Below are 12,841 nucleotides of genomic sequence, written 5' to 3'. Positions count from 1 at the left end.
GGGGAGAAAGAAGAACGGAATCAATTTTCACCACGGTTTGAAATTGAAAAAGAAGTCCTTGCGGAAGTAGGGGAAGGTTATGTTTTTGCAGTGTTTGCCATTTAAACCATTCTGGTTGTTTTTTTATGTTTTTGCTGGTTTTGCTTTTTTTGCTGTTTTTGCTGGTTTTGCTTTTTTTGCTGTTTTTGCTGGTTTTGCTGGTTTTGCTGGTTTTGCTGTTTTTGCTGTTTTTGCTGTTTTTGCTTTTTTCTTTTTTCTTTTTTTCTTTTTTCTTTTTGCTTTTTGCTTTTTTCTTTTTTCTTTTTTCTTTTTGCTTTTTGCTTTTTGCTTTTTGCTTTTTGCTTTTTGCTTTTTGCTTTTTGCTTTTTGCTTTTTGCTTTTTGCTTTTTGTGCCAACCTGCCTCACAATGGAACACTTTTCCAACCTACTCACCCTCTTTAGTTTGTCTGTGTTTTCTCCGAAAACAGTCAGAAGGTGGGTGTGATTTGATTTTTGCTCACCAAAGTGGAAAATGTCGTAAAATTGACACTCGAGTTCAACACCAAGCGGGTGGGGGGGGGGGGTTATCGAACATCAGTCACAGCGTGGAAATTTGCAATTTAACTCGGCTCATAATCAAAATCGGCAGCTGCCGATTCAGAGAAGAAATCGAGACTTCACTTGTGTGCTGTACATCCACTTGGTATCTCGTTTGCCTACATAATGTGTCGAGATTTAAAATCAACACAGTAAATCTCGGGTTATGTTAAGAGGAAACGCAATTCAACATTTTAATTTGAATGAAAAAAGATTCCTCATTCGATTTAAGAACTTTTCCTAAAAGAAACTCTTAACCTACTAGCGAAGACACAAACCTTGTCTTGCGCAGTACGCTTAGCTCACGCTAAGTCATTGCGCACCGCTGGTGTCAAATACCGTGCATCGACCGGCTTCCGAAGTTTGTTTATGTTTTCTTGGACAATCATTTATTCCGCAACGCGTGGAATCCAAGTAAGGCGGGTTTGTTTGTATCAAGAAGCCTGTGAAGTTTTGAAGCATGTCAGCGCGATGTAGTGGGTTTCGATATTAATGAATGGCCCCTTTAAAAGTGCATGATTCATTCATCCTGGTACAGCTTATCAACATTCACACTTTATTGCCGAGACGTGTCCAGAGCAGTCCGAACGTTCGATACAGGTAGGATTGGTTGCATTTAGCAATTCGTTAACCGGTGCTCTAATATTTGCATTTCTCTTTTCCCAATAGACGGCAAACGACGCAGTTGAAAGTGCTAATGAAATTGGTGTATTTCAATGATTGATTTATAGTTTAAAACCGAATAAGGTAAGTCACACCTCGAATTAGATTCGCATTTGTGGACTGCGCCATGTTTTTTTTCGCAAATTGATTGCACGTCCCGTTGCTCAACGAAACCAAGATAAGATTTCGAATATTGCTTGAAAGTGCAGTCTAGTGATGCTATCAGCGGATGTGAATTGATTCCCGGTAGTACATTTTTGATTAATTTGATACTTTGGCAGGTCATGTCATTTTAACCATCATCATCATGGAGCGTAATGGAATGATAGATGCATTGGAACGCTTTTGGGAACCCAGCGAGACACCACCATGGCTGAAGGAATCATTGGAAACCATAGCGGCAAGTTATCAAAACACTAGAGCTGAACTGAATCAGATTGACAGTCAACAACTATCAGAGTACCACCAGCTGATGTTCTACCACGATCACGGTTTGGCAGTCCATCTGAACAACTGTTACTTTCTGGGAAAGTTGGATTTACACAGCACGCAGATATTTCTGAACCGTTGCCTGCAGAATTACGACAAAATCCCTGCAGATGATCGGGACCACTCGGTGGACGATTCGAGCGAACATGTCAGGGAGTTACTGGAAGAGGTCACCGGAGAAAGCCACAAACTGACCGCATCACTCAAAAGCTCAACTCACAAGGAATATGTCGAAAGTTGCCTTGCGTTGGGCAGCATAGATAACAATTCTGAGCTGCTTCCTCATCTGCAAGAATGCTCGGGCCAGGACAAGAAGCACCTGGGACAGCTACTTTGGTGCATACAACTGGTTCGTCTCGTCATCTCCCTGGAGGAAGCAGCTCTCGGTCTAACATTTCAACGGGCTGAGATTCCTGCCCAAAATGAGACATGTTTGGCCCGAGCGTATCATCTTGTCCAGCACGGCGAGCCAAGCAAAGGTGACTCGAAACGTCCAAACCCGGAACATAAACCAGACAGAGAGGAAGTGTTGTACGGCGGTGCAAAGGAACGCGTTAGAAGTACGATTTACAGCGAGGTGGTGCAGTACAAAATGTCCTTGGAACAGGTAAAGTGCGCTGTCGTGCGTGATATTGGGCAGGAGCTAAGTGCGATAGACACCGCTTTCGTGGAGGATGAGTACAAAACAATTTGCTTGGATCAGTGCTTGGAGGAAATTACACAGTCAATGGCGTCATTTTTGAGAGGTAGTAAAGAAATTGACATTTTGAACAATTTAAATTTAATAGAACATATGAAATCCTGGGATGATATCCCAGAGCATTTTAAAACATTGGACTATCATAAAGAATTGCTCAAATTAACACTGAACGAAGAAGAAGAACATTCTATCGTACAACGTTTTAAAGTCGTATGTTTGGAACATATTGACAACTTTTGTGAATCCGTTAAGGGTGAGCTAGGATTGTTAAGTTGCCTAACGAGTTATCTGAGCCAGTCTCGTAACGTAAAGGTAGTGGCAGGTAGATTAGGTGCCAGGGAACAATCACCAAAGGTAGATTTCAGGAATGTTATGAATCTAACCGACCTAGAAAATAATGAACATCTTACGGAACTAAAGTGCATGGTCAGCAACTTGCCACAAGGAACCCAACTGATTATTGAAGACAAAATACAAGAAACCATTCGCCGTTTTATCGACCCAGTGCAAGTTGATACCGTCATGATAGACGGTCGAGCAGTAGTTGAAGTTTTGGGAAAGCATATTGTGCTAAGTGATGTTCTGGAATCGGTAGAAAACGAGCTTGCAAACGAATTGAGCATATCTGAAGTGCGCTTCATCGGTTGGGAAGTATTCCATGTGGACGCCGATCTTGTGAACGACATCTGGTACGGGAAAAATATCGCTGTAAGATCTAAGCTCATCATGGTGCATGGAACAGTGGTGTGGGATGTGTCTGGGAAGCACTGCGTTCACACGTACAGTCCAGCCCGCTCAGCTATTGCTGTGGGAGGGGAGGGAAGCTCAGGCCTAGATGGGCTTCCCGGTGAAAGTGGGGGCAATGTTTTAATTTTGACGGAACGAATGACCCACTGCGAGCAACTTTCAATCATTTCCAATGGAGGTAATGGTGGTGACGGTCAAGACGGTGGAAACGGGCAAAAAGGGCAAGATGGGGTTGGCATAAAGCGAGAAGAGCTTGAAAAAGATTTCAAGTCACCGGTAAGATTCATAGCTCTAGCGAGCACTAGGGCAAAAGGTGCCCAAAGGATGGTCGAGCAAATCGCTCGAAGATTTCCCACTACCAGCAAAAAAGAAATACGAGACAGTGAATATTTCATTGAAGCTTGTGGCTTGGAAGGTCAAAGGATAGTTTTTTCATACTGTGAACCAAAAATATTTCAAAACTACAGCCATTGCTACCTTGTCTACAAGGGTTCGTTGGGTAAACCTGGTGGCCAAGGGGGTGACTTTGGACGAGAAGGCCAAGGGGGATTTCCCGGGCATATCGTAGTGAAGAATATTGCATCAGGAGAAATTTTCAATGTTCAAAAATCAACTACCCGGGGCCAGGATGGTCGACCAGGAGCAGCTGGATTGTACGGCAACACTGGCCTCAACGGTTGGGACATGGGCTATCTGGATTACCAGATATGGAGGTTGACTTATTACTACGGAGAAGACTACAAAAGTAAATTCACTGTCAAGTATCATGACGATTCCAGAAAGGACAGTGTTTGGTGTTGGCATAAGAACAAATATGCCAGCATTACACATGCCACCAGACCGGAAAATAGTTTCCAAAATTGTCACCAAAGACGACAATTTGTACAACGCGATCGCAGACAAACATCGGCAGCCGTAATGAAGAAAACAATCGTTGAGAGCTCCTTCACCGCCAAGTACGACCAGTACTTTAATTCTGTTGACGAAAATGTCCTCTTGAACATATACAATCGCATGGAGTGCATCCGGCAACGAGCAATGGACGGATCCGTGGAGCAGCGCAAAAAAACCAACAAAAGACAAAGAGTTCACCATTTAATATCTCATCAAAACACCGAACAAGACATAGGAGAACCTCTACCAAAAATACCAAGTACAACCAAGCGCAATACCTTCAAATCTACATCATTAATGAATTCAGCATTTAAAAGTGATTCGGTGGTCAACTGGAAGCAACTTCGGCATTGTCGAATTGAAAAATCTGATCTTCACGGCAAATTAGTTTTGTTTGAATCACTCAAAAAAAAGAAAACTAAACTAACAGCAAAAGATGTACATACCATTGGGCAAATATTGATTGATAAATATAAACTTTTAGCTTTCGAAGAATTTTCCGACACATTTGATGCAGATACCATAAATAATGACTATTTAGAGTTAGCATCACGATATACTACGATTTGCCTCGAAGAAGATCGTAAACAAAGTGGCATCGCTTGGCATGATTCTTTGGGCACACTGGATGAGTATCTGTTTCAAACCACTAATGAAAGACAGCAACAGAAGCTTTCTTCCTATTGTGAGTCTAACCGCAAGCACTTTCCACCATCAGTTGTGCAAGCCTTCTTGCTGGAAGTTGCAATTTCCAAAAACGTTGTCCCATCCATTCAGACCCACCTGGATCGATACAAGTTTTTTGCTGAACTTCAGGACTATGACTCTGCTGTTTTGAGGGACCAATTTGCGAAAGAGTTAGTTCAGTCCACCTTTTCAAATTCGGTTGTTCGTTTATGGTACCACGGAAATGAAGATTTAACTCTTGCCCCAAAACTAATCGACGACATAAATCGCGATTATCGTCTAGGTAATCTTCGTGCTTGTTACATCAGCAGTCTGATCCCGCAATTTGGCTGGGGTCAATGTTTGCAAGATGATCAATTTTTCGAAACATTTCGATCTACGATTGTACGTGAAGGACCCTTAACAGGCAGTTTTAGAGAGCTGTTGGCCACTGCTTTTGGGGTAAATATCCGAATTTATGTTCGGGATTCCCGTGGTAAGCTATATCTGCAACACAATCACAACCCGGAAGCGAACGGGATCGTATACTTACTGCAGCAAAATGATTCATTCTTCAAACTAAGTTTAAATGAAAATCTTATGAAGTTGGAAGATAGTCGGCGATCACGAGCCAAAAAGTATTCCGAAATATCGGCCCATTTGACATCACTCGGCGAAAAACAGTTGATTGATTCTTTCATGGCAGATGATTTGTTAATGCGTAGTGCTACTAAAAGCGATGAAAAGAATTTGTGCAATGTCAATCTTGTAGAGGACCTAGTGAAATATTTTTCATTTGGAGAGCGACATACTGTAGAAAAGTTGTTTACTAAAAGTGATGTTTCAAACAGTGCCCACAATCAACTTTTGCGAAACCTTTTGCTAAGATTTGATACTGAAGGTAAACATATTTCAACTGATGAAATTTATTTTCTTGTGAATCACTACCTAATTGCATGTGCTGAGGGACTGCATGAGGAAACCATCACAAGCTGGATTGTGTTAGCTTATCCGCAGCATTACTGGGTTAGAGAGATACTTCTGCTAAACTTAGAGCGATACTTTAAAGAATTGTTAGCAAAAAAGTCGGAATGGAGATTACACCTATCAAAGGTAGAAAATAAATCAATTCTGATTTTGTTGAGTAGCAAACTCGACCAGAAGAAACCAGAAAACTCTCTAACAGTTGAAAAAGTGGACCGAATGCTACGATTGTTATATCTCAGTAACATCAAACCTGAAGCATTGCAAAAGCTAGATCTTCCTGAGTGGTTTTATGTTCTGGAGGAGATTTTCTGGACAGAGAAGCTTAAAGAAATCGCTCGTTGGCCGCAAAATAGCCAGAAGTTTAAAGAAGCCTCGTACTATACAGTATCCTTGCTGAACAACTATAGCTTCGAAATGATTGAAAAGCTTTTCGACAAACTTGAACGTCATCATGTAACTGATATCAACATTGTCAATACATTATGGAATGTCTACAATGGAAGGTGCATTCTTACTGAAGAAGACATTGGTACTCTCGATGAAGTCGGTTTTCCTGAATGGTTGAAAAAAATGAAAAATCAAGCTATTGACTATCAAGAACGAGGTATCGCTATTTTAGTGCAACTTATTCTCGAAAACAAACATGCTTCTGAGAATATTTTGAAGAAAATGCCAGAAATTAAAAAGGACATCCAAAAAATGAACAGAGAAAGAGGAATAATAAACAATCTTTTGAAAAAAGACTCAACAAATCTACTGACCAATGTCAAAGGAAAATTTTTCAAAGGATATATGTCACAAACTGTAAAATTTGCTAACAAAAGCACACTCGATAAACTTAGGGATATTGACGATGCCGTTCATGAAAACTTCAACTTTCGATTGAGAAATTCACAGAAACTCACCGTGTTAACACTGCTTAGCAATGACACAAACACCCTTGCCCAAGTGTCCACCGGCGAGGGCAAGTCGTTGATTGTGGTAGCTGTAGCCATCATCAAGGCATCGCAGGGCCAGAAGGTGGACATCATCACCAGCTCGTCGGTGCTGGCCAGGAGAGACGCCGAGCTGAGCAAATCCATCTACGCTAAATTTGGTATCAACGTGTCCCACAACTGCAGCGAAGACATCGAGAAGCGGAAGGAAGCCTACTCGGGGAATCAGGTTGTGTACGGAGATCTTTCCAGCTTTCAGCGGGACTATCTGCTGCACAAGTTTTACCAGAACAACGTACTGGGTGACCGAGATTTCGTGAACGTCATCGTTGACGAAGTGGACAGTATGCTGCTGGACAGGGGTAATAACATGCTATATTTGTCACACGACTTGCCCGACATGGACAAACTGGAGTCCGTGTACGTATTCATTTGGCAGTGGGTGAACAACAGTTCAAATGGATTTGACTCCACTTTAATTAGAGATGCAGTTTTGTGGCAAATTTATGGAGTACTAAAGTGCACAGACATCGGTAAGATAGATGCGACGTTGAGCGAGGAAAAGCGAAACTTCATCTGGAACAAGCTTGTCGAGGCCAAGATAATTGACGGTGATGGCAAGTTGATGACAGAAAACATAAAGAATGACGTCCTCGGTGAGTTGCTGGGATCCGAATACTCTGTTTACCTTGATCGTTTGGAGTACCTACTGACGGAGTATATCAACAGAGAGAAGTGCATCCACGTGCCCAATTACTTGCGATCATTTGTGGATTTGCACCTGGAGTCGTGGATCGAAGCTGCCAAGATGGCTCTCGTCATGGAAGCTGGCCACGACTATGTGGTCGATGTTGATCGGAGCGGAAGCAGTGCCGATAGAACGCCCAACATTACGATCCTGGACAGAGACACGGGCACAGATTTGGTGAATAGTCAGTGGGAAGCGGCGCTGCACCAGTTTGTACAGCTGAAGCACGGTTGCAAGACGTACCTGCAGAGCTTGAAGGCAGTGTTCATCTCGAATGTAACGTTCTTCAAGCTGTACGACAAGTTGTACGGTTTATCTGGTACATTGGGATCACACAGGGAACGGGATTTGCTGGAGGAGATTTACTGTGTAAATTTTGTAAATATTCCCACGGCAAAGTGTAAACTGTTTTACGAGGATGTTCCCATCGTTTGCAAAAGTGCTGCTGAGTGGACCGATGCCATCATCGAATCCACTATGCACATGACCCAGCGAAGGCAGCGTTCTGTTCTGATAATTTGTGAAACATTGAATGACGTGACTGCGCTTTATAAAGCTTTCGAAGGAAAAACGTCGACCCACATTCGCACTTACACTCGCGAGTACGAAGAGTTCGACATAGGAGAACTACCGCCGGGTCAGATAATCATCGCCACTAACCTAGCAGGTCGAGGAACGGACATAAAAATAACTCCCGAATTGAAAAAAGCCGGTGGAGTGCATGTTTGCTTGACCTATCTGCCGAGCAACATCCGCGTTGAGCAGCAAGCATTCGGACGGGCAGCCAGATGTGGTGACCGTGGATCTGGCCAGCTGATTGTGCTGGATCTGACAGAGTCCGCGAACGTAATGCAGCTCAAACGGGAGCGAGATTCGCGTGAACTCTGCCGCATCTCGCTGATCAAGGCGTACTATGAAACTCGTATTGCGAAGGAAGAAACCTGTTTCAAGATGTTTACCGAGCAATATGACGAGCTGAGAAAGCTGCTTTCAACTAGTGCTGTCACTAAAGGCGATGAAAAGCTGATAGAAATTCTGTTGAGTTGCTGCTTGGACAGATGGGTGTATTGGTTGGATAAAAATGGGAAGAACTTGGTGGACAATTCTGAACAGCGCTCACGCATACTGGAAAGATCGCTGGATGATTTTTTGGTGGAGCTAAAATCTTTGAATGCTGCAAGCAACGAATCCCTGCTGGAATGGGTCGATACTAGTATTCCCCGTATGATTAGACTTGGTCAGTACCTTGCAGTGAATAAGCAAAGAGAGCTGGCCCATAAGCTGTTTGACAAGGCAATCGCAATGGAGCCACAATTTTCGGAGGGTGCTTACTACTACAAAGCGTACGCACTGTCTACAGAAATTAACATGACTGCCATCAATGAGCCAAAGATACAAACCTTTTCACAGTTGCTACGTAAAGCAGCCCACCTTTTCGACGAACGTTGTGTGCATCTGATGGCGAATGTGATAGTGGTCGAAAGGATAAAAACCAACTTTAAGAACAACATTCTTCCAATTACTGCTTACAAGGAACAAAAGCAAACGATCTGCAAGTTCTACGGATCACTCACACAATCCATCGATGCCATTCTAGGTCATCCGGTCACTGGAACATCTTTCACGGACGACTGCAACATCAAAAAGGGGTTGTCATTGGAAATATTTTACGCTTTACTTGAACACAAAATTATTCAGCACCCGACAATTAAGGAAAACATTACCGAGGACGAATTGAAAGGGCTTTGCTATGGTTATGGTACATCGGCGGAAAAACTTTTAAACTTTCTTGAAAACTGTCGAAAAAACCAGGAAAAATCGATAGAGATTGAACAGTTTTCACGATTGCTAAAAGAAGAGATGAAGCTACCAAGCAGAGAAGATTTTTGGAAATTTCTCCTAGAGCAGGGCGTCTTGAGAGACGACGAACAGTACATCGTATTGGATAGAAATGTGTTATCATTTGAAGACATGAAATTCTTTGATAAGAAAGTAACACAACACGCGCTGAAGGTAACGAAAGTGACCCCCGACGCAGGAGAGCTTTTGCTGTATCCCGATCAGCTGCTGAATGAAAATGTGTACTCCAAGACGCCACTGAAGACAGCTCTTGGGCCGGTGAAATATGCGATATTCAAAGAAATTGGAGCAATTACGTTTCAAAGAAAAGCACGATTAAATCTAGATGGAACCGATTTGGAGTCTCGAAATATTAATCGCTATGATTCGGTCTGTTTAGAAGACTTTTCCAAGCTTAACATAAATACGAACGATGCGAAACGTATTCTGGTTCTGTTGGTACAGCTTCAAGTTTTGAGCAGACAAGAATTGAACAAAGAAGTCTACGTTCTGCGTTGTGATTACTCCAAGATTAAATCAATCCAGCTGGGACCGTACAAGATTTACGAGGAAGACGTTAAAGATTTGTTTAACCAGTGCTTTTGCTACAGGATTGCGTTCCAAAGGATGTTGAGCTGTGTCAGAGAAAATAAATTCCTTGATATAACGTTGATGTCTAAACCACATCGAAGATTTGTAGCAGACCTGCTTGCAAGTGGAATCATCGAACCGGCTAAGGTTTCCGCGAATATGAGAGAAAATTCTGTTGGCAATGCGTTACATTTTCTGGACGAAAACAGCATTGTAAATGTTGTTCAACGATTGGATAGCTTAAAAGGAACCATGTGCAAACTCAAGTTGGATCAATTTTCAACACATGACCAGTGCGCAAGCATCGAAGAATGGAGTCAATTTTCACTGAATGGAGTCGATTTGCTACTGCAAAAGGACAACATCACCCACGTCAAGATTGCTTTTACATTTCTGTGGGGTGCAACTCAAATAGCGTCTGTGCTTTTATTTAATCCATATCTACGCAAACCTGTACGTATGGCTCAAGATATAAGCAAGTTCACGGCCGGTTGGAAAAACATCTGCAGTGCATTCCGTATGGCTTGCAGCTTGTACGGCAATGATTACTATAAACTGAAATATAACAATTTTTTGAAACGAGTTGCATTTATGGCAGCTCATTACATTGGAGTGGGGCAAGACAGGTTTATGAGATTTGCTACTCATGTTTCTGAACCCGACAAACGAGACACTCAGCACATGAGACGATTAGTTACACCGTTGATCCGTGGATTCGACGTCGTTTCCGACAATTCTAGTGTTATCTTTTTGATTGAGGATCGCCTCCAATTGATATGCGCAAAGTTAAGTGATGAAATACGAACGATAGTAGAAAATGAGGAAACTTTTAAGGATTTTGGAGAATGTTTAGGCAATACTGCACAATTAATGGGTGTCGAAAAAGCTCGACAAAATTTTGATACTATTACGGAAAGTCATTTTAAAAGACAACAATATTTTACAAATTTTGGAAAGATTTTTGAGAAAATTTCGGAAAATATTTTGCAAATCATTTCCAAGTCAACGCAGCGACTCAATATACACAAGTCAGTTGTGTCAATTTTGTCAGACGAAGTAAACGAAGTGACCAAAACTTCGATTTCAAGCCACGGTCCAAAACTGATGATGAATGTTGGCCAAATTTTACGAGACTTGTCTGATAAGCTAAAGTTACAGTTTGCCCATGAAGAACCAGTTGAGAATCCACCAGAAATCAACTCTATTGAGGTATTCGCGACAGACGCTTCCAATCGTGTGAAGGAGATTTTGCGTGAAAGGTTGGAAACTATTTTTCAGCAAGTCATCCACAAACCAGTGCTAGAGAAAGGCTCATTTCTGCTGATGAATTACGCTGAACGATGCATTGAACTCAAACTGGGCACCGAAGAAGAAGCCAATGCGAGTGAAGATTTCACCAAAAAGGTGCAAATTGAGAAGCTTAAAAAAGAGGCCGAAAAAAAGCGCCAGGCGCTGGCAATGACTCCGGTCGAGAATCTTCTCGATCAGCAGTTCAACGAAGCATTGGCCAAATGGGAACAGAGTTCTACCGAGCTGGAGCGACTGGCAGTCTGCATTCGCAGAGGAAAACCGATCGACGTTCAATATCTGGAACTTTGTTTGGACGCTGCGCGGTTCGTTCTTTTGCGACGAGCAGTGGTCATTTCCAGTATCTGCGTAAATCTTGCGAATGGCACTGAAGCAAGAAAGACATATTCCTCTCCGCTTAACTTCAAAGGAATCACAAATGACCTCCATCTGATAGACAACAAATTCCGCGTTGGCCAAACTGACAAGACCCCCGGAAAGCCAACCCCCGACAGCAACTGCCTGTACGATTGCCTTCTTGGGAGCATTTTTGAGCTGCGATCGATCCCTTCGAAGCAGTTCGCACTGGAGATCAGCCAACATTTGGTGAAAATGTCCGAAAATAAAACCAACACCAATCCGTGTTTGAAAACCATCCTGGACCTCAGCAAACCGTCGACCATCAGGGAACTTTGCTTTGCACAATTTTGTCAAACCTGCTTCGAGTGTCCTTCCAGGGGAGTCATCGCTTACGGTGACCTGCTGGAGCGTGCTAAAAATAGGAAAAACTATGCCTCAGACTGGCACGGCCGTGGTGGTGCTCATCGCGTTGAAGTTGTTTCATGTTACGGTTCGCAACAGTTTGTGAATGCTGGATTCAGGAGAAACGCTTCGACAGATACGATCTACGGGAAGTCCATGTCCGATTTGAGGGAGGCGTTTTTGGCGGTTTATAATTGAAACTTGAAACTAAGAGATCAAGGGATTCCATCTAGAAATTTGGCAAAAGTAATGTGAGAAATATAAAATAATGATTGGAGGTTGGCCTGGTACTGTCAAAAGTAAATTCAAGCATAAAAATGCATTTACCTAAAAGTTTTAAAAATAAAAAAAAATAAACAAATTGAGTATATCCTAATGAAAATTACACAAAATGATCTACTAACACGAAAAAAAATTTACATAACTAAAACATAGCTTGTACTTTGTTTAATCTTACATTATCAATCATATAACATAGGAGATAATTTTTAAATGTTATTAATCCAAAAGTTGCAACGTCAATTAAAAAAAAAAACAATATACAAAAACATCGGTTTATGTGATGCATTTCCCACACCGGCATTTTTTTAATTTTATATCTCTATTCTGTAGTTTATATTCAATCATAACAATTAATAAATAATAATTCAGATTCATTACATGCTATTATATATCACTGCCCTTTAAAAATAGTTTAGCACTTTTAAAAAAAAATAAGCAGAGAAAGCGCTTATCCAGGTAAAGAAAAAAGATTGTCTGATTTAATTCAAAACAATAACTTAAACACTTTACAAAAAAAGAACTAATATAATAAAAAATTATATACAATATAAAAAGTTAATAATGTTATGTTCAAAGTGCATAGTTTCAAGTGAAAAATGCAAAGAGAAAAGTAAAATTTTAAGAGCCATTTTGTGTCATTGGTTCACCCATACAAATCTCCATGCAATTTTGGC

The 12,841-nt window shown here is 41.6% G+C and overlaps 1 protein-coding gene across 1 annotated transcript; it reads left to right on the top strand.

Moving 5' to 3' along the window:
• The first annotated feature begins 1,100 nt into the window (after window positions 1-1,100).
• On the top strand, window positions 1,101-12,537 carry LOC120414054 (uncharacterized). The gene is made up of 3 exons (XM_039575071.2): window positions 1,101-1,177; window positions 1,247-1,324; window positions 1,522-12,537. Exon 3 carries the CDS (start codon window positions 1,548-1,550, stop codon window positions 12,081-12,083), a length of 10,536 nt encoding a protein of 3,511 aa, XP_039431005.1. The 5' UTR covers window positions 1,101-1,177; window positions 1,247-1,324; window positions 1,522-1,547; the 3' UTR covers window positions 12,084-12,537.
• The last annotated feature ends 304 nt before the right edge of the window (window positions 12,538-12,841 follow it).

The sequence above is a fragment of the Culex pipiens genome, chromosome 2 (genome assembly GCF_016801865.2).
Source record: "Culex pipiens pallens isolate TS chromosome 2, TS_CPP_V2, whole genome shotgun sequence".
In the NCBI taxonomy this organism is placed as follows: domain Eukaryota; kingdom Metazoa; phylum Arthropoda; class Insecta; order Diptera; family Culicidae; genus Culex; species Culex pipiens.
The sequence above is the reverse complement of the archived record's forward strand: the minus strand, read 5'-3'. Positions and strand labels throughout refer to the sequence as shown.